The sequence below is a fragment of the Lepidothrix coronata genome, unplaced genomic scaffold (genome assembly GCF_001604755.1).
Source record: "Lepidothrix coronata isolate B3197 unplaced genomic scaffold, Lepidothrix_coronata-1.0 Scaffold62, whole genome shotgun sequence".
Classification (NCBI taxonomy): Eukaryota; Metazoa; Chordata; class Aves; order Passeriformes; family Pipridae; genus Lepidothrix; species Lepidothrix coronata.
Window position 1 is genome coordinate 2,265,468 of NW_016690242.1, and position 22,852 is coordinate 2,288,319.

Here is a 22,852-nt window from a genome sequence, read left to right on the forward strand (position 1 = left end):
TTATGCACGTCTTTGGATTTCTCACAACTTGCTTGTACTGGCAGTTCAGTCCATCTGTAATGACCTTGTACAGCTGGCGGGTGTACAAGGTGTACTTTCCTATTGTTTTGCCAAAGAACGAGCTGCTAGTTTATAGTACAATAGGGGCATCAGTCACATTGCTTGAACTAATGGTTAATGAGTACAGAAACAACAAAGATACTCCTGTTTAGGCAGACTATTGAATGTATTCATATTTTCTCCCTCCTTGTCTACCCTCTCTTCTTGTGAATCATCCTTATTAAATGTGAAAATAAGCATGTTGTTGTTTGGCAGATTTGTCTGGGTATGATGCTAGGTTGTAGGAGATCCAGGTGTGATCCGCTCCCTTGGATTATCCTCCTACAGGAGTGCTGTGGAGTGCGCCCATCTTTTGACAACAGTCTCTACTGATGCCGTGGAAAATTCCATTTTGTCTTGCACTGTCTCAGATTTTTGCTAGGAAAATACCACAGTTCTTAACAGTAATTTTGAGGAGTGTAACTGAGCTGGTTGTGTAGGATCCCTTCTTTGTCAATGGAGAACTCTAGGTGACTCCAGAAAATGATGTAGTTTGTTGGCTGACCTGGATGTCTTTGCTTGCGTGTTATCTCTTACCATTTGACTTGTGGAACTGCTTGAACTCTGCACAGGAGATCTAGGCAACCAGTGTGGGCTCACGGTCTAGTTTCTGAGTTGGACGAAGTGAATTATGTGTGCACCAGTGGTGTGACACCTTAAAAATTAAGTAGGGACCTAATGTAGTACAGGGGACACTGCAAATATGTCCTGTCTACTTTTGAAAAAGTTCAGCTCCTTGAAAAAAAGGCTGTGTTGCAAGTGATGTTTGTTTTGGTGGCAGTAATGTGAGTACTTAAACAGTTTTTTCCCTGCTGCATTTTGTCACTGATATTCTTGGCTCCTGTATGACGCATCTACACAATGTTTTGTAGATTCAGATCAGCTCCCTTATCTTAGTTAAAAACAAATAATAAAGGAAATTAGGGTTAAAAAGGGAAGTGTGGAGTGAGATGAAGATGCAGATTTAAATTGCTCAATCAAGTAGTAGAAATCGTTTGTTCGCTTTTTTGGAATGGAGTAGTACTCACAGAATGAGTAAAACAGTGCTCATAAACCATTTTGAACTATTTTTGTGTGCTGTATGCTTTGTATATGTGTGCTAGATGAATAAAACAAAGTCTAGCTTAATATTTATAAACTGTATAAATGAGTTGCTGATGTATAATTGAAGTGGGCACTGCTACAATTTTCTTTAATTTGAATTTCATGTGAACAGTCCAGTTTATCAGATTTTCCCTCAACTTGATAAACCAGGTAATTATTTCTCTGTTTCCAGTATAAAGTAACCATGAGATTAATATATAAAGTTAATTTTTTCTTATAAATTCATTGCATGTTGACTTGAAATGTAAAGGAAGAATAAACTTGTTAAATTTGTATGAAATATTTTGACTAAGCCCTATACATCTACAGGAATAATTAATGACTACATCATTGTATATATTAATTGGGTGATTTCTTAGTTAATATCTTTCTGAACTAAGAAATAGTTTAATGAGTATTTCTTAGGTTGAGTTTTTGTAGTGCTGTTTTGGCCTCTTTTTGCTTGTGTTGTGAATGATTTTTGAGGAGAAACTCAGATTTTGCTTGCTTCAAAATCCAGTAAATTTTAAGAAAATAGTAATGGTAATGTGGCTGAAGTAAGTGATTGGGCACATAGCATAGAACCTCATGTGACTTAAAAAACCCTAAATCATATAGTCTTTCAAAATTATATAATTACCATGGACTTTACACTTCTTCCTTCAAAGTGGCATTTTAGCTCTTAATGGTACATGTTCCTTCCACCATTCCTTTTCCCTGGTCATCTGGATCAGAGGTTCCTGAGGGATGGTCTTATCAGTGAAGACTGATGCAAAAAAGGCATTTGGTGTCTCTGCCATCCCTGTGTTCTCTCACCAGGGTCCCATCTCCATTTAGTAACAGACCTATATTTTCCTTTATTTTCCCTTTGTTGTTGATGTATTTGAAGAAGCCCTTGTTGTCCTTGTCATTCCTGGTCAGATTTGATTCCAAATGGGCCTTGGTCTTCCTTTCTTGTTTCTACTTACTCTGACAACATCTCTATTCATTCCAAGTGGCCTTTTCTTGGTTCCACCTCCTGTATACCTCCTGCTTATGACTGAGTTTTTGGAGGTGTTCCTTGTTCATCCACACAGGTCTCTCACCCCCTTTCCCAATTTCTTGCTCATCGGGATGCACTGTTCTTGAGCCTGGAAGAAGTGGTGTTTTAATACTGACCATCTCTCTTGGACGGATTTTCCTTGCAAGGCCTATTCCCATGGGATTCTTCCAAGAAGATCCCTGAAGGGATTGAAGTTAGCTTTCCTGAAGTCCAGGGTTGTGACCTTACTTGCTGCCCTGGTTCCTCCATACAAGATACTGTACTCCACAATCTCATGGTCACTGTAGCCAAGGTTGCACCTAATCTTCACACCTTCGAGGCCTTCCTTGTTCATTAGTATAAGGTTGAGCCACACACCATTCTTCATTGGTATCTTCCACCATCTGTGTCAGGAAGTTGTGAATGCTTTCCAGAAAACTCCTGGACTGTTTGTGCTTTGATGTTTTGTTCTTCCAGCAGATGTTGGGGTGGTTGAAGTCCCCCATAAGAAGCAGGGCCTGTGACCATGAGGCTACTTCTAGTTGTCTATTAAAAAACTTCATCCACTTTCTCCTCCTGATCAGGCATCATGTAGCAAACACCCTCAACAGTGTCACCCTTTCTAGTCTACCCTTTTACCCTAACCCATAAGCTCTCGACTGGCTCATCACCCACCCCAGGATGGAGCTTGATACATTCCAAGTGTTGCCTTATATAGATGGCAACCCCACCACTGCACTTTCCCAGTCTGTTTTTCCTAAACAGCATGTAGGCCATCATGACAACATTCCAGTCACACAGACTATCCCACCACACCTCTGTAATTGCGATGATATCAAAGCCCTGTGACTGCACACAGATCTCCAGTTCCTCTTGTTTGTTCCTTGCCCTGCGTGCGTTGGTGTACAGGCACTTTATAGTGGCATATGAGTGCGTCAGTATCCCAGTGGGAGTGCAAGGGGATGCCCCATGCTCCTGTCTTATAGTCCTGTCTTTGGTTGCCAGTACTTGCTGGAGGTATCTCCACGTAAACCTTCTTTTGATGCTTGGGTGGTCACTATAACTCCCCCTTTTCCCCAGCTTTCCTACTTTAAAGCTTGCTTTTCCAGGTTGGCCGTTCTATCGGCAAAGATTTGTGTGCGCTAATTCGTGAGGTGTATCAGTTTTATATAGAGTAGTCTGTTAGAGAATACTCTCTACTTGTTGTCTTTAAGGATAGAAGGAGTGCTGGAAGCAGTGCTTCAAAAGAAACCTGGCAAATGTTCAGCAGTTTTAGCTATTAGCAGGGAGCCTCTAGAAAGTCAAGCTACTTTGAGTTGCTGAAACTGTTTAGTGGTGGTTTCAAGTATTGCTGGAAGTTCTATCATGGTGTGGATTTGTTTGTGCTGTTTGGAAATGTTCTTATATATCCCCTTTTCACCCCAAATAGGAATTTTAGTGCAATTAGGTAACAATGTGTAGAAATTAAAAGTTAGTGTCCTGTTAGAGGGAGCAACTAGGAGGAAATGTTCTTGGAACAGTTGTTGTATCAAGATGCTGAGTGATGTAGTAATAGAGAAATGTTCTTGGCATCAGAAGATTTTTATAGGGACAATACTTGGGCAGTGTACAGTGTGTAGCCCTTTGGAAAAGTGTAAGATACTACCCAAGAGATTACGTTCAATATTCATGCCAGCTGCACAGATATATGGAAGTCTTAACTGTCCAGAATGTGACACATCACTCTTATGTTGTGTTTAGGTTGCAGGCAATTTTAAAAATGTGTTTATCACAGAGTAAGTGGAAAAATCAGCATGTGGCAATACAGAATATTTACATAGCACAGATGAAGGTGACAGTTGCTTTGATTGGGGTACCATCATTTCCCAAACATCCAAAAATTTCCACATTGGACTGTGCATTTGGTTTTTCCTTTTGGAAGGCAAATAGAATTTTTGAAGTCTGCTTTCCAGTTTGTTCATAATACTGTGGGTCAAAGCATTAATAATTATGCATAGAGTTAACGTTTGGTCTAAACTGCCATGTATTGAATTTTACCACCTGTGTCAAATGTCCAAAAATACCAAAATATATGCTTGTGTGTGTTAGCAAACAGGGGTACAGATACATAGCATTCAAGCAGGGATTGAATTCTTTCTAAGCTAGATAAAAATCTGGAAAGTAGCAAAATCAGGTTATTGGTTGGTTCTTACCAACCAATATGGTGCTCTACCATATTACTAGGTATGTAGCTGTATTGTGTATTTGTCAAATTAATGTTATCTTTGCTAACCTACCCAATTACTCGCTTAAAAAAATTTAAGTAACTCCCCATTGCCTCAGTACTAAAAGGTAACTTTGTTTCTCTGTTACCCAGTTTCTGTGATTAAACCAAGATTTTCTGTATCTATTAGTAAAATACTTTGATGGGCACAGCATTAACTTGAAAAACAGTCTTTTTGACTAAGGAAAAAGAAATTGTTTTAGCACCCTCATGTAATTTTTTCAACCTGTCACGTCAAAACATGTCTGAAATATGACAATTTGTTAAATGGTCTGCTATATCCTACATGCTGGGTAGGCTGCATTTGTGTTACAGTTCAAAAATTACTGTCTCTTACTATAATAATCAAAATCTTATTATATATTCTTTATGTTTTTAAAACACTAAAAGAACAAGGAGGATGTAATTTTTGAGGTAACCAGCAGGCAGTCTGGGGGCTCTACAGTATCAAGGTTTTCATTAAATCCTCTTCTTGTGTGACCTGATGAAGAGCCATGCCCTGTGCTGGAAAACAAAATAACTGAAAACTATAGGCCCCATGAACTAGGCCTGCAGAGAAAAATTTCTTCTGAGTCCAAATCATATGATCAGTTTGATTCAGATAACATATAGATGAAAGTCCTGAGGTTGGTTTTTTTTAATTATTTTAAGAAATTTTTCATTTTCTCAAGTCAAATGTGTTACAACAGAGAACAGGAAGGAAGAGTCTTCTCCCTATATGTGCCAAGGTCCCATCATTCTCCCTTACAGTCTGTCCCTCTAAAAGTATTTCAAGTGTACATCTTAAAACCGCTTGGGATTCTTACCCCAGGATAAAAGGGAAAGAGAGCAGGAAATGCTATAGAACCGATGTGAAACACATTATTTGTAGAGTTCTTCGGTAAAATCCAATCCTGGTCATATAATTTTTATGCTGTACTTTTCTATTGCTTGAAAAATATCCCTATATGCATATATGAACACAAACTAATGCATAAAATCTTCAGTGGCTCTATGTAGCACTTGCCAGAAACTACTTAAGGGGATTATTATTTTTTGGCGAAATGAAGCTGAAACTTGTAGAGGATTTAGCAAGTTGTGTATTTTGAATTTGGTACCAGAAGGTCAAGAATGTTAGAAGACATTTTGATATGGATTAATGTCCACATTTTGAGAAATCTTGAGGCATTTGTGATGTCTTAGGTGTCATTTTTATCTTGGTTTTTAAACCTCCCAGTCTCTAAACTTAATGAGTTGTTTATCAATATTGGAGGCTAAATAATATACTTTGTAAAGCTGGTTTTGAGTTTTTAGAGCTTGGAGTTGTCTTTGTAGCACTTATACTGAGAAAGCTGATCTTCTGTACTTAATTTTTAAGGGAAATACATGCAGATGATGAATATTCTGAAACCAATTGCATTTGATGTGATCCACTTCATGTCCCAGCTCTTCGATTATTATCTGTATGCAGTCTATACGTTTTTTGGCCGAAATGACACGGTAGGTGGAAACATTTTTAGTTTTCAAGCGTCACTGTACACACAGAATAAAATACAGAGGAGATCTCTTTGCTTAAAATACTACCCAATATGTAATCCCAAAAAAATTAACGGCAACAGAATGGATTTGAATGTAGAAGTAAGGAAAGGCTGATTAGATCAGCCATAAGGGAAATAAGTACTGAAAGCATTATTGTCACTAGGACATTAATCATGTTATGTTTTGAATAGATAGATTCTCTATTCTTTTTTCCAGCAGTATTAGAAGGGAGGAAAGAAACCATGAGACACATATAAGTAGTGGCAGAAAGTGGGTAGCAAAGGAGCAGTCTGCAGAAGAAGGGTGGTGATTTTGAGCCCAGGGAGTGTGAGGTGATTTATTTTTCAGTATGTATTTCTCTGGCTTCCATAAGAATAGTAAAAGAAAAGAGGAGAAGGGAGCCATGAAAGTTAAATTGTAACTCAAGTTTAAGAGGTTTGAAAAATACTTTTCAGATCTAGTGTTCTTCTGTCAAACTACTTGCACTGATGAAAACATTTTTCAGTGATCTTGTAGTTGAAATAAGTACTTGTTGGCAATGTCTTTACATAACATAGATCACTTTCAGTTGAATTGTCTTTAAGTGTTTATGAATAATTGCATGTAAAAACAATTTTCTCCTCTCTTGGCCCCTAAATTACTCCACAAGTAGTAATATGAAGGGGTTCCAAATTCATCATCATCTGTTGGCAAATTGTAATGGATTTTCAGACTTGGCATATGGTTCTGAATGGTTTCGAGCTGTTCTGTTTGGCAGGGCAAATGTGCTTTCAATTTGTATTTACAAGACGAGGTTTTTGTTTTTTGATTTTTTTTTCCTAGTTGGTTGTTTTTGTTTTCTTTTATTTGTTTTTTTGTTTGTTTGTTTGGGTTTTGTTTTGTTAAGATAATTGCTCTGATATTCACATTGTGTTGCCTTTTTTTGTTTTGTTTTGTTTCTTTTGCACCTCCCATTTTGTGTTTCTAAAGCCCATACCGACTTCCTTACTCTGTGCTTCTAACAGAGAACAGCACAGTGATAGGCAGGTAAACATTATAGCAGATGGTGGTAAAATGGTGATGTTTTTGTAGCATGCCTAATATTTGTTTTGACAGATGATTTTCCGTGGGAAACACAATGCTTACAAGGGTTTATGATTGTAATAAACTCTCTTGTAATGCTGCTTAAATATCCTCACTCCCTATAGTGTTTATAAACCTATAGAAAGTAGAGATGGGTGATGGTATGTGATTTAGACCACTGAGAATATTCCTGGTTTATTTTTATTTACAAAATAAATTCAAATGGGATTCTTAGAGTACGCTGGCATAACTTCAAACATAAATGTTTGAAATTATTTGTGAATATTGTGCTTATGTTGTATGTATGAGTTAGTAGACACATAAGGAGAGTGATTAATTGTACGGAGTTCATTGCCAGTTCAGTAAAAACCAGGGATTTAAAATTAATGTTTTGAGTTCTATGTCTGGTCACGATGCTGAGTCATTATTCTTTCCAGACCTCTTTAGAACCATTATCCCAAGTAGTCAGTATTTAGCTTTCTTTACTGTCAAAAATTAAACATCATTGTAATCAGAATGTGGACATAAAGATAGTGATTATGTCTCCTAGATCAGGTTCTAGATTTCATCAGAGTGTACTTTCAGTGGGAATTCGGCTCAGATGTAAATTTTCATTTAATAGGTAGGAGAATTGGGGCAGATGGACATCTTAAGTCAGAAACTTAGATTCAGTAAATGAGGACCTAAATTATACTGGTTTGTCTTTTAAAAAACCAGAGGAGAGGACTTGAACTTAAACACTTGGCTTCCCTGATTCAGCCCATTGAAGAAAGTCTGATAATACAGTGCACAACAGTGCTCTCAATATTGTTCAGTAAATTGCCTTTTGATGTGAATCACATACCAGAACTGTATTCAAATCCTTCAAGATTGTTGACTTAAATGTGTGTTTCTTAGATGTCCATTTCCACCTTCACTGTTTTTTAGTTTATTGGTTTTCTTTTTAATTAAAAGTAGAAGTAGTTACAATAGTTCTGCATGTCAAATCAGACCCTCAGCTGGTATAATTCATTGCACTTAGCAGGAAAGTAGTGTAGCTATATTGATTTATCCCAGCTGAGCCTCTGCACCATATACTCCTGAGCCACTAACATGAAGATGGCATGTTTCTCAGGTAGATCTTTATAAGCATTAAGTGATAATGACTCTTTTATAAAGATCAATGGTTATAATTTCTACATATGCAAGATACGTGGTGGATAATTAAATGAGATTTTATAGCCAGAGTGAAGACCATTTGGCTTGGGTGTGGTTTGCGTGCAAGTCTCTGAGGGGACATTGTGGTGCACCATCTGAGCTCATTGCCCAAATGAGAAAACGTAGAGTCCTGCAGCCAAATACAGTATTATAATAGTAAAGGATACTGGTTGTTTTATTGACATGAATGATAAGCTGTCATCTTCATGAAAGATACTTATGTCGGTCCTCACACCAGTGCAATGTTGAGTGCCATGAGCTCTGTTGATTTTCTTTTCATTTTGTATGGTTGTGATTATGTGCTAAAACTTTAATGTAAGTAAATTGTAGATGGTCTTTGCAAACTTAAGTTTTGCTTATAACTGTAAAATTTAAACCAATGAGTTTTCCTTTCCCAACTTATATAGAATGTATTTCTTCCAGTTTGAATTAACAGGGCTGGGCCTCAGTAGCAGCAGATTACGGACCACACTGAACAGAATCCAGGAGAGTCTGATTGATCTGGTAAGTACCTGTATTTTGTTAATGCTCAGTGGAATAGAGGTCTCTGTACAAAATTTAGGAATTATATTTCATCTTGGCTTTTGGATTTTTTCCTTTTTTCACGTCAGTGTCTGTAATGAGAAAGGCTTCGTTTCATGATATAGAGATCATTATAGTATGAAATGACTTGTTTCTAATACACAGCAAAACTAATTTAATAGCTTTTGCTAGATGTAACAATGAAATTCTGTATTTAAATCTTCTATTACAGTTCATGTAATAAAGAGAGACAATCAGTATTATCCTTATTAAGAGAGGTTTTATAAAAAGAAAACCAAACCAACACAATAGATGACTCATTTTTCTTAGGTGAAAGAATAGCAAAACAGTAAACCATCCTAAAGATTGTTTGTCTTTCAAGATAGTAGAGGTAGTATACAAAGTCCTTCATTAAGTAATTTCTTAATTTTGGGGAACTTTCCCTGATATATTTTTTACATTGTATCTCATTGGTCACTTCACGACTTATTTTCAAAATGTGAAAACTAAATGCGGTGCTCTGTCACACTGGTAGTAGGTTACTGTCTTTCACAGGAGGATAGTAAAGGAGACTTTAGGTAGATTTTGTGGATTCAACTGAGCAGCAGAGTTTATAGAGAAATATTGATAAGAACTACACCAGAAATGGAAATTTAAAGTTCTCTTTTTCCACCAAAATATAAATGCCTTCAAACATTATGAATAAATTTCCTAGGGGTATGATAACTGGGTTGTATAGTAGTTAATGCTACAGGAACGTTTTATTTTCTAAGGCTTCTGCCTTAGAAAGAAGTAGAAAACAGATGCTCTAGTCTGACTTTCACAAAGATTTGACACTCCACAGAAATATACTTTATGCCTTTTTAATTCCTTGAAGTATTATATCAAATCCTAAACTGTTCTCTTAGAGAAGTGTCTTAAAGGGTTTTGGGGCCATTTCTTATTGAGTCAGTAGAGGGAGCATAAGATAACTAATAAGACTAGGCCTTTAAAAAACAGAAAAAGGCTACTCATCTTAATATTCTTCTCAAAGGCAGTGTATTAAGAGAGAAAAATTAATTCTCAGAAGAACTTGCAGACGAATCAATTAAAGATTATGGAAAAATGACAAGCTATGGAATCCATTCTTTAAACTTACTCTATAGTGGTGGTTCCTGACAGTGCTTTACAGACTTGAATTTTTTTAGCTGTTAAAAAAATAAAATAAAAATAAAATAAAAAACCAAACCAAACAAAAAATCCAAACAAACAAACAAGCAAACTAAACAAAACAAAACAAAAAACCTCTGAAGTTTCTAGGAGTAAAATGGAAAAATAAGAACAGTTCTTTTTCTTCCTCAGTCATTAACAGTCCTGTAACAGATAATGTTACTGTCAATTGAAATTAATGGCTACGTTCAAGATATGATTTTAAAGGGGAAAGAAACCTTATCTAACTCCTATTGACTTAAAGGCATTCCATGAGATTTATTAATATCTTATGAACTTATGGTCTTATACTATAAATGAAAATTTTTCACTTTTTGATTTATGAGGAAGACATGCTTCTGATTTCAAACTTTTACAAATATCCTAATAATGAAGTTTTGTCCAATTATGGCTCTTTCTAATCTCTGCCCTGCTATTGAAGATACTGGTTTAAGTATGATCTGAAATTTCTTTTGATAAATAAATGAAATAGGTTTAGGTAAAAATAAATAAAAGGGGCCTACCAATTAGCAAAACTGCCTTTATTTGCTTTCTTATAGTAAATTATGTGGAATTGTCCTGGCAGTGTACAGTTTTCTGTAAGGAGTTTTCTGTGTGTAACCTACTTTGCCTTAAAGAAATACTTGTAGGCTAACTCAGAAGTATAAAAAATAAAAGCACTTTGAGTATTTGTTTCAAAATAGTTTAGGGTCCAGTTTCATTTCTGAGAGGTAAGAGAACAGTATGACTTTCAAAAATTTGTTTGGCTACATTGTACTGCCCATAATATGTGTATCTGAACTTCATAGTCAGGCCCTTGCACAGATAGTACAAAATGGGTTTCATATGGATTTCTGCTCTGCAGCAGCTTCAGAGTTAATAATTCCAATCCTCCAGAAACAGCACTCTAAAAGCACTCTACTCATTCATATCGGCAGGATGTATTAAAAAGAAAACACAGAAAGAGAAGAGTGAAAAAGAGATGAAGAGGTGCTATCCTTTCAGCCTCACTAAGATGTGATTTTTGATTAGGCTAAATACATCAAAACAAGTCCCTGTTTCTGAGTTGCCTATATCTCCTCGCTTGGAGTTCCTGAGTGGGGTGTGTAGAGATACTTGCACACATTTGGTCCTTGTGTTTGTCATTTCTAACAGGAATGTGTTTTTACACAGTAATGACGTTCATGTTTGTTCACTGAGACCTGTAAGCCCCCAGCTAGGTACAAGGCATCAATCAGAATGGTGTGATCTGTGATAATTGGTGGTTTGAAAGGAAAATTTCTACTTCTGATTCCTTGCTTTATCTATTTCCAACCAGCATCCTTATCTTCACCAAATGTAGTGTACTTGTGATACTGCCATTACCTAGATGTTGTCTGTGAATGTCCTGTGTATGTAAATAGTTGCTTTGAGCGTTATTGCTGCATTCAAAAGAGAATATTGGGGGCAAATAACCATGGAATATTCATAAATATTTCATTGCAATGAAGTTTGCCCAAGCAAAACAGAAATTTAGATGAAGTTTCTTAGAGTTTCTCTGCCTTACAGCAGTAGGAAATAAATCATTGTGGTAAAGTATACAAGCATTTCAATGCAATGTATAGAAGAGTAGATGGAAGGAATTAGTGATATAAATAAGTATTGGTCAGTGTATTTTATATTCTATCTTTGCTTTGGCTTTTGATCTCTTTCCCCAGAAAGTATATGTCTTTTGACAGAGTCAGTAAGTTAGAGACTGATGGTGCAGAGAAGGAAAATGTAGATTTTTCATCTGTGCAAATAAGATAAGGATTGGTAAGATTTTCTTCATGCCTGACTTTCCCACCCGTTTTGGCTTTGACCCTTTGATGTTGTGGAATGGTACAGTTGTGTTACATTAGTCCCAGTTCTGGAAACAAACATTTACTTAAATGTCACAGCACAGTCCTGCATTACTTAGTGTGGACATACACCCTGTTATGTATGTTTTTTCATTTCAAAGGCAAGCTCTGGAGAATCTTGCTGTGGAATTTTTCACTTGACATGGCAGTGCCTAGCATAGGATGCAGCTCCTAAAGGTCATAACTAAGGTCTTCAGTGAAATGGTAGTTCTGATTCTTGGTGAGGTTTGCTTGGCTGAAGATAATTTCTGCAATTTTTTTAATCCTTGCTTAGTCTCCTGCTGCTTAAAAGAAAAAAAACATGAAGAAAAAAAGAGGAAACGCAATTTGTGGGGTTTTTTTTCCCTTCCTCTCTTTGAAAAAGCTTTCCATAAGGTGTATAATGACAATGTTTAAGATGTTGTATGAATTGCTTGTCAAAGGAAGAAAACTCTGTGTATACAAAAGAAAGTTCTGACATGACAAGCACTTTGAAATTATGCTAGGACTTCTGCAGCTATTTTGCTTCCTCACATTTATTCATTTAGAGTTCTTAATACAGTTTTTTTTGTTTACTTGGCTGTATTACCAAAGTAGACCGGAATAATTTACTGAAGTTTTCTAGCTTATTTAATTGAATAAATTTTCTAGGTTTTGGCAATTGCTTGGTCTCTCTTTGGGCAGTCTCTGAGCCATCTTATTTTAGTCACTTCAGACTCTCCTTCCTGGGCACTCAAAACAGTTCCAGAGGAGTGCAATTGTCCACATAGTTACAGCTGAGCACCTGGGAACCAGTGGCAGCTCCTGCTGAAAAACTTTCTTTGTATAAGAAAGTGCGGCAGTAAAAATGTGTGTGAGCAGACCAGATTGTCATACGTGTTTTTTTGTAAGGTAGTGGTTCAGGTTCCCAAGGCTGTGGCAGGGGGTGTGCTTTTCTGTGGTGTCTCATTTGATGTTTTTTTTAGAACGTAGTTAATGACTCCTCGGTTGTCTGTCAGCACACAGTGATTTCTCATAGAGGCTTTGTTGCATTGGGTCACACAAATATATAAACTTTTAAACTTCTGGTAATTTTTTTATGCAAAAAGTCTTCCATTTAACTTTGAACACTAAAAATTAAAAGACATGCAAAGATCCCAGAAGTTTCTGCACAAACATTGTTTTATTTTATACTTTATACTCTTCTACTGAAGTCAGTGGGACTGACCCAACTAAGGTTTGGGACATGCTTGTTTTGTGACAAAGAGCATGGAGGATCCACACTCTTGAAGTCAGAACCTCATGCCTGCCGTGAGTCAGTGCTGATCAACTCAGCCCTGGGGCTGATGCTTAATGCGTGCACTGTATGTGTTGGGAAGCTTGAGGTTCTGTTGCAGCATGGCTCTTGTTGTGCTGTAAAGGTTTCTCAAGATGGTTTGTTGTTTGGTTTTTAATGATCTGCTTTCTTAAAGTCTGTAGAGTAGCAATCATTGTAGTAGTTTACATTGTTTGTGTTTGCTTTACTTTCCTAAAAATTGAGTCAATATTACCTGCTTGGTAGGCTTCATGCCCCTCAGCAAGAAAATACTAATCTTGCAACTGAAAACATAGTAGGAGTATTGTAAAGTACCATTTTTAAACCTTAACACATTTACATCATATTCAAAAAGTACTTTTACCTTGAAAGCAATGTGCTTTTACAATTGGCCTTGCCTATCATTTTTAGCATTAAGTTTCAAGAACAATTGCGGATGTGTAAGTGTAAACTCAAAAGGGAGGAAAATAACCTGATTTGTTGCTTTCAGTACATTTCTTATGAAAAAAATTCTTGTATATTAAGCAACTACTTGGAGTTAGTTGAGCTGTTTTAATACAGCTTTTGAATACAATAAGAAGTTACACTTTCTTTGATCACTTTATTTTCTTGTAATCTGTGCTCATGATATTACAGAAACTATCAATTACAGTTTTGTATGCAGAGACGATAGAGCTACCCTGTTTTGTATAAACATTTGGGGTTAGTCTGCTTTCTGCTCTTCCTTGTCCATTAGCACACATCAAGTTCTTGGTAACAGTGTTGGTACGTCAGAGTTGCTGTAGACCGTTCTACTGCCAGAGCCTTTTCAGATAGTATAGGTTTGTCCAGGCCTTTCAAACACCACTTAGTCCTTTAAGACTGGGATTCTTTCGGTAGCATAAAGAGGTATTGCAAAATCAAAACTAAAATTTTTGCTATTGTGTGTGTATATATTAAAACAATTCTAAAACTAAAGTCTTATGCAAAAGTATAAGGTCAGAAGAAGCACAGTTTTGAAGAATTTACTGTTTTTTAGTGTCATCTGCAGAACTTTGTGTGCTGGAGACAAGTTGTGGAGTTTACTGGTTTTTGTTAAAAGTTAATGGAAGTGGATGATTGTAATTAACTGTCAACTATCCCCACCATAATTGGCAGATAATCAGTCATTTTGGTCATAAGTTCTTTTGGATAACTGAAATAAATGCATACTTCTTTTCTCATGATGAAATCAGGCCTCGTAAAAATGTCTCTCTTGCAAGTTGCATGTGAAATTTTTGACTTACATAATTAACTTAGTTTATACTTCTGATTAAGGTAATTAATTCATAGTCTTCTCTTCCCACTAAGATGAAAGGCTTAACAGAAATTTGCTACTGGGTTCAGCCAAACCACTGAAATGAAAATGTTCTCGTATTACACATGACACTTTTTGGAGGAAGAGATTGAAGGAGATGCTTGTTCCTTACAGGTTTTTTTTCCTTCTTGTTCATTTAAAATTTCTTCTTCGGAGTAAACAATTAAATGCTAAAGTAAAAATACCCAGCAATTAAACAATATCATGCCCCTATTCATTTGATACTTGATCTTTGCTAATACATGCCTTTCTTTTGTAAAAACATGTTCCAGATGAAATTTAATTCAAATATGCATATCTCATAAAGATACTTCCCGAAGCACACACTATCACTCATACTAGTGTTATTAGCAACCCTTAAACAGGTAAAGCAGTTTCGTAAGCTTCTTTTAACACTTCTTTATGCTGATATTTTCAGGCCTTTATAGCAAAGCCACTTTTTTTTAAGTAATTACTAGTTGTGTATGCCAGTCGTGTGTAGCATTAGAAAACAGTTCTTTTCCTATGATGGTATGAGGAAATTAGACTAGACTAGAGAAAATTAAATGGATAAGACCAGCTGTAAAGTTTCTGTGTGCAATCCTGGTTAACCTGTCCTGCTGCACCTGCTACAGTTCATGTAGTTATTGTTCAGATAATTTTGGTGCCTTTAATGAATTTTATTTTTTTTTTTTTTTGACATTTCGGGTTTCTTCCTGTTTGTCAAGGAAGGAAAAGAGCATCTTGTAGTTTGCATCAGTTCCATGTATACCTTGAAGTTATTTTATAAAATCTCTTTTGCCAAGTTTGCTTACAAGGATGTTGTGTGGGCTGTGATATGTCTTAGATATATCAGAGTTCTGCTCAATCAGCAAGACCTGCTAGTTTGATCCAAAGAAAAGCTAAGCAAGTTTGTTCTGCTCTGATATTGCTCTGTGCATGCTTGGTACTGGGTGCTACAGTATGTTCTCTGTAACTTGACATTTCTTGAAATTAAAATTTGGTTGGCTGCTGTTTAATGTCCTGGCTTATACTTCCCTCCTTCTCCTCCTCCTCCCCTTGGGCTTGGCACTCACTTTTGGTTTACAGGACTTTACCTATTTGCTATGGTACTCCAAAGGAGTCACTGGCAACAGACATTGTCTTGCAGATTTTCTTAATTACTGGAAGGGTTAACTTTAAAAAGTCCGGTACACTGAAAAACATCCGATTTCTTTAAGTAGTCTGTAGCCTTTTTTCCTGTTCTAGCCTGTATGTTTTGCCACTGTATTGCTGCTTTCAGTCATTTGATCATTTCTGTTAATGAAGGCAGGAGGAAAAACCACATGCATCACTGAAGCCCTTTCAGAGTGATCTTCTGATTTTTTTGGGGATTGGCACACCGGCTGTTTCCCTGGGCTTCCTTTTTGCTTTTGCAGTGCCTGCTTTTTACAACAAATTAGGAGAATAAATGCTCATGCTGTGTTTGGCCAGTGTATTTGAACCAGAGTTTGGCTCCTTAGTTGAATCCTAGCGTGTCTTTGACTGAGCCAGTTCTCATGTACATTTTGTGTCTTCAGATGCAACACGATTTTGGCATTTAAAACATTAATAAGATATTTACCTTCATGAGAAGCAGGCAGGAAGAAAAAACGTGTTTAAAATGTCTCCAAAGTGGCAGGCAACTGTGAAGTGTGATAAATACAAAATTAAGCCTTCAAAATATTTGTTTTTTACATAATTTGTAATTAGTCTTTGAGAGAAAGAAAGCTGCTGAAATCTTTACCACTGATACTCTTCCCCCTGCTTTGTGACTTTCTGTCTCTCCTGAGAACAGAGTGGTCTGTGTGTTTGTTTCTTTTTGTTCTGTGTAAACATTTCAAAGCTTCTCTTTTTTTTGTTTGTTTATTTGTTTGTGTTGGTTTGGGTTTTTAGAGAACGGAAAGAAGTGAAAAAAGAAAAAGGGCACATAAAGAAAGAATTTTAATAGTTTATTAGTGGTGTCTTTTGCTCAGTTAATATTTTTAGATAATTGACTGTTATGCCTAGATGATCGGATGTCACTGCCCACGTGCAGAATACTTGTGGATGTGCTCAGTAGGTATCTTAGAGCTGCCTGAAAGAGATTACATGAGGTTTAGCAGATATCCAGGCCTTTTGACTTGCTTATCCATTCTGATAGACTCCGCAGAATGCAAACTTCATTGTATTGTGAAGCATTTGGCCAGTTTAATTGCAAATTTATCTGACTGAATGTGAACACAGATCAGAGCAATGAATATTCATTTTGCAAATAACATAGCATTGTGGCTAGCCTTTATAATCATTCCTGTGCTCAGTGCAACTGTATCTAATAGCATTTGCCATAAGCTTCTTTTAGAAGTTCTATCTTCTGCTCAGCAATCTATTTCCGTGAGATCTCTTAGCGCTACAAATAGTTGTGTTGATGGTATTGCTCAGTCAGCAGTCCTTGTTTTTAATGTCAGAATTTCTGTGGGGATCCATCAAGGCTCCCCGCTTTATCAGCTTTTTGCTTCTGTAACCTTATTACAAAATTTTTTAAAAATCTGAGGATACTTTCCTCATCCTTGTTAGAGAGAACTCTGCGTTCCCAGTCTGTGCATTGTTCCATCTGCTGTAGCCTGTTTTTATCATTGTTTGATGTCTTTGGAAGATGCAAAACTGAAAGAGCCTTTCTGATTTAGGAAATCTACCTCCCTGTTGCCTTGGCCTGCCACACCACAGGAGGAAACTGTCAACTAAAATCCAAGATAGTTAAAGTGAAACTTGTGAATTTTTGTTCCTCCACACCTCAAACCATTTTAACAGCTTGGACATTATTATCTTCTCAGTTGTTTTATATTCTTAATGTCATTTTTTGGCTTGGCTTTCATCCAAGCAGTAAACACATTCTGGTGCTGCTTTGTCTATGGCAGCAAAGTGTTGATCTTTCTGCTCATTTAATTTTCACCAAGTGCTTACACATTTTGACATAATCAATTTTCACCTGTCCTACCTTTAATTGCTGCAGTATAACCACAATAGGTCTGTCAGATATTTTGCTATCAGAATAACCTCCCTGTTGGTTTTCCACTTTTCACCTGATCATCTGTGCAGTACCTTTTCTCTTGGCTTCAATGCATATTCCTCCTTGTCTCAATCTTGACATACAGAATGAGTTACACTACCACTAAGTTCCACTGATGTTTCTGGTGCTCATTGCTCTCCTCTTCTCCTTAGGCAGAAGTGTCTGAAAAAAACTGTGTGAATAGCAGTGATTGTATTTCAGGTTACTTCTCACAGTTGTTCTCTGCTGTGAAGCCTGGAAGAAACTCATGGTGACTGCTGTGGTCAGCTTGAACCTATTTTTCTTCCTCCTTCTTTAGTTGCTTCACTGCAATTTCCTCTCATTTTATTTCTATCTCCAGTTGAAACAAGCAAACAAACAATCCACAAACTTCAAGGCTTTTTTTTTTCATTATCTTGTTTTTGGCTTCATCTTTGTCCAATTTTTTGCAGCCATTTGAGAATTAAACTGATTTGGTTTTTTGAGTCCAACCATAAATATTATGTTTAAGCATTGTTGTCACATTTGTTATGTGTTCATATGCTGCTTTACAACAGAAATGTTGTGCCACTGATCTTGCTTTTGAAGAAATTATTTTTACTACTACTTTGTCACTGTGTTATTGTTATTTATTTTCATTCCAAACATACAGGCTGATATATTGTAGCGCCTGTCTGACCACAGAGTTTCTATCCCCAGAGCCATAAAAGGCTCTTACTTACTGAATCAGTGCCATGTCATGCCTACTTTCTTTATCTGTTCTGGGGTTTATATTACCTTTACTTTGTAGCATTTCTCACCTTTTTATAGCCTGTGTGTAAGCATGATATGAGTAATTAATCCAAAGCAAGAACTACGTTTATGTTTCCATGTCCTCATGCAGTTTTGGGAAGTAGCCAAGCTTCAAGGGGTGTCCATTTATACACCCACTTAGACCAATATGATAGCTCTGGGAATTTCTTCCTTCTGTGATTCCTCCCCTAGCTGTAACTTGTACATACATTCCTCAGATGTACAGATGGAGGTTTTCTTTCCCTATTTTTTTCTTTAATTTTGCAACAGGGCAATGGTGTAACCTGTTTCTTACTACAGTTACTGTTCCCTTGCTGTGAGTATTTTCTGGTTTTCTGCCATCAAGATGTCTTCAGAATAGAAGTTTTTGTGGAATGGTAGCTTGATTGAGTACATCAGTTGTATTTTACTTACATTAGCCACAGCTCACATAAGCAGTAAAACCCATGCATAAGTAACATTCCTTTGATATGTCTTCTAATTTGGTTGCTATAAGATTGAAGATACTATCTGCAAGGGTGAGAAGGCAGTTTTGCAAAAGGCAATTGGGCTAAAGCCTGTTTGGGTGTTAAGATGTAGTGAGAAGTTTGTTCTCTGCCTTTTTTCTTATTTTTATTTTTTCCTTAGATACTGATCTATATTATATGATTTTTTTCACCCATTTGAACATTATACTGTTCAAATAGAATACTCTATGGTTATCTTCTTTAGATTCAGGCTTGATTTAAATTACACCTTAAAATTTGAAACATTCCTTCATCTTATCTGGCATGTGAAACTGCTCAGCTGGAGCCATCCTTGCTGGTTTTGTGGGGTTTAATTTGTTTAATTCTTTGTTTTTAGGAGGTCTCTGCTGATCCTTCAGGAACTCTCACAGCTGCTGAAGAGAGAAAAGAGAAGGTGCCAAGCCCACATCTCAGTCATCTCGTAGTTTTGACATCTGGCAATTCACTGTATGGTTTGGCAGAGAGAGTGGTGGCCACAGAATCCTTGTAGGTTGTTTACTGTACACAGTATTTTGTAATCATTGAAAGCTGGGGATTGTGTAAGAAATTGTGATTACAAGCCAAAACCTTCTTGAGAGCTGAAAAATTCCTACATCTTAATGACACTTTAAATACGAGTGATAGAGGTAATTTCTTTATTAAAGATAGTGGGACCTGACCATCTGGTCTAACAACCTGCAAGCACAACAATTAAATTTTACTGCAGGTAGTCCAGTAATTTGTGCCAATACAAGAAAAACGTTTAATTTTAAAGAGGCTAATTTAATCTGTATGGTTCATTTTAACCTTATACTAAGTACTCAAATAGTGATGGCTGAGACTCAAAACTGCTTAGTTCATATTGGTTTAGCTTGGATCACCATATTTTTTCCAATGGGTGGAAGCGAAACTGTGAAGAAGAGATTATAATGAGCAAGTAATGCAAAGTTCCACAGTGGTTTTTATTTGATCAGAATAATAGTAAGGGTCAGGTAGGAATTATTTTTTCCCTACATAAGATGACACTTAAAGATCAGAAATTAATTTAAAAAATATATTTTTCATTTACGCTTAGTTAGAAATGTATTTCCTTGTTATGTTGTTATTAACAAATTCTACCTGTGACAATGAATATGATACCAAATTCTGTCTTATAGATTCACTAGTGTATAAGTAATTAGGAATTTTTTTTTAATTATGACATGAATTTATTAATATTGTTGTTCACTATCCTGCAGTATGGAAATTGCTTGACACTTGGCCACTAGACCTTGCACCAGATTTTTGCAATGTATCCTGAATAAAATAGAAATATGAATTGTTGGTATTTAAGCCTTAGTCTCTTTATTCAAGCATTTTCTTTGCATGCATATTTTAAAATTGTCAGAATTGAGAATACTTGTTGTTATGCTGTCATGAAATTGATACAGTTCTTCTCAGGACTAAATTTTCCAAGGTTACATATTGTTATTGTCAAATATGTCAACTGTAGAGTAAAAATTGTAAAGAGACATGCCAAACATTGCATTTAGTTCACAGTAAATTTTCTTTGCTTTCAAAGGGTATTTCTGGCTGAGCAGTTTGAATTTCTTCAACCTCATCTTGATGCAGTGATGCCAGCTGCCAAGAAGCCTTTTCTTCAGCAGTTCTATTCTCAGGTCAGAATTGTGTAATTCACAGCTGATTTTTGAACAGAAGATTTGAAACTTGTACATTACAGTGCAAATACTTGTACATAATAGTTATATATTGTTCCTAATAGCCAGAAATTGACTGAATTGAATTTTATTTATATTCTGTTTCAGACAGTGTCAACTGCCAGTGAACTACGTAAACCAGTGTATTGGATTGTTGCTGCTAAAGCCATTGATTATGAACAAATGCTACTTCTCATGGCTAATGTGAAATGGGATGTGAAGGAAATCATGTCACAGCACAACGTATATGTAGATGCTCTTTTAAAGGTGAATACTTTATGAGAAATGGTGTGCTAGAGTTTATATAAGCATTAAACTGTTTTCAGTGATGATTTTTTGACTACATGGTGGGTGAAAGTGACCACAAAAGTTTAATGAATCTCATGTCTAAGTCTAAAATTGTAGAGAAATGTGTAGCAAACAGAGTAACATTGAGGAAAATCCGGTGGATAATGTGTTTTGGTTTTTTTAACAAAGTCTTTTTGCTGTTCTGAATAATTTTGGTGATTGTCTTAGGGGCTGTAGGTCAAATCACCACTGATAATGATCGCACAGTATCTAATTGAAGTTGCTATATTTAGATGTTTATACTTGAAAAGGAAAGTAAGGGAAGTTATTCATCCAACTTCTCAATTGCATTCAGTAGAAGTGGTTGTACAATTGCTACGTCTTGGGACGGTCCCTTTCTCATTCTTTTATATATGCCTAAATAATGTTTCTGAAGGTCTTCAGGGGGAAGATCTGGCAGTAGTACAATTATACTACTACTATATTACAGAGAAACTGAAAGTTTCATCGGTTTATTTTAAAGATGTGTGAACTGTGTATCCTGGAAAAAGCTACACATCTGTGTTGAATAACAGTTTTGATAACACCTTTGTACTTTGTAGCTCTTCTCTGCTTGAAAAAAAATCAGGGCAAAGAAGGAAGAATTTGACAGAGGATATATTGTTGCACTGAATTTGACAGAGCCTTTGTGATTACCCTTGTTTATGCTGCCATGGCTTTTTGATATCAGTTTGTACTTAAAATAGTTAATCACTGGGGTAAAACTTTTTCCTTTTGTGAGTGTGCAACTGCTGATGAATTTGCTTCAGGACAATCAGGTCTAATACCATCTAAAACCAATTCTGGTCTGTACATTATATGGCTAGTAATAATTACTATGAAAGCTTTTAGGTTACTGCTAAGCAATTAGTGATTTGCTGTGTACACTAGGACTCCAGGAATGTCAAATATAGGTAGTGTCTAAAGTAATAATCAACTACTTTAAGCCATGTGCACACATATGCAAAATCATATTCAGAGTATGTATGGAAGCAAATAAAATAGGGCAAGATGATTGTTCAAGAAATTGATTATTGTGGAGCGTTAAGCATCTTCAGAAGTGGGAGTCGCATGCCAATTAAAGCATGACATCGTGGTACCCTACTTCTTCTTGCCAAATTCATCTTTCAGAAAATTTGGGTTAAACACCAATTGGTTACTGAGATTCCTTTCTGATTTTCTTCACTTACTGAATTTTTGATGGGGAAGGGTATAAGAAGAAATTAACAGCCTTGGAATGAAAACACTTTGTTGGACAAATGTGGTCTTAATAGGCCGCACTGCAAACTGCTTTTGCTGTTATACAGAAGAGTTCATTACCAGTCTGCTTTATATTTAAGTAATTTGATACATTTTTTAAACAATAGAAGCATGAGTCACCGGCAGCAAACTTCTGTTTCACTTTATTTAAGTCACAAAATCATTGTAGTAGTACTTACATTCAGTTATGACTAGTTTCTCACTCCTAGTATCAGCTCAAATCCATCCAGGCCATTGATGTTTCATGGAAACAGATGCCTTCCCTTAACCTGAATTGTTATCTGGTGCTGCAGTGTGCTCCTAAACTGTTAGATTTGGCTTCTTTCAATGGATTCTCTCAGCTGCTTTTAAAGGACTGAGGAACTATCTAATCTGAAAGGTTGAAGAATGAAAAATGGTTACAATATTTCTGAGCTTCTCTTTGAAAGCTGATGGGGTGGGTATTTAGAGGGATAAAGAGATCATCACTGGATTTTCTTCAGTGGATGTATATTGACTTAAAGAAGTTAAATATGAGTTTAGGGAGTGAGACAATGAAAATGGCATTTGAAGGATAAGCTACTTGGTTCATTTTCAAAGGTGTCATTTTCACAGAGAACTACAGCCCTGGGGAACAGAGCAGCATTTCCTTTTGAAAAAAAAAAATCACTGAGGTGATGTTGTGAGTTATATACCAGAAAGTGGTGTTTTCTACTTTAGACATTAATCTTGTCTGTAAAGTCTGTGTCTATTAAGCTTCTCTGCTTTACTCTTATTTTTCAGTATTCTCTTTCATGTGCATCTCTAATTCTTTGTTGTTGTTGTATGATGTATAGAGTATGATC

The 22,852-nt window shown here is 36.2% G+C and overlaps 1 protein-coding gene across 4 annotated transcripts in view; it reads left to right on the forward strand.

Annotated features, from left to right (window-relative positions):
- Positions 1 to 22,852, forward strand: part of VPS50 (VPS50, EARP/GARPII complex subunit) — an 82,452-nt gene that overhangs the window by 54,167 nt on the left and 5,433 nt on the right. For 2 of the 4 annotated variants that reach the window (XM_017817758.1, XM_017817759.1), the window contains exons 21-26: positions 5,824 to 5,945; positions 6,954 to 7,010; positions 8,667 to 8,747; positions 19,103 to 19,251; positions 20,306 to 20,402; positions 20,550 to 20,708. In XM_017817758.1, coding sequence (XP_017673247.1) covers positions 5,824 to 5,945; positions 6,954 to 7,010; positions 8,667 to 8,747; positions 19,103 to 19,251; positions 20,306 to 20,402; positions 20,550 to 20,708 — 665 coding nt within the window. The remainder of the gene's footprint in view (positions 1 to 5,823; positions 5,946 to 6,953; positions 7,011 to 8,666; positions 8,748 to 19,102; positions 19,252 to 20,305; positions 20,403 to 20,549; positions 20,709 to 22,852) is intronic. The other 2 variants (XM_017817760.1, XM_017817761.1) reach the window with 1 other exon arrangement.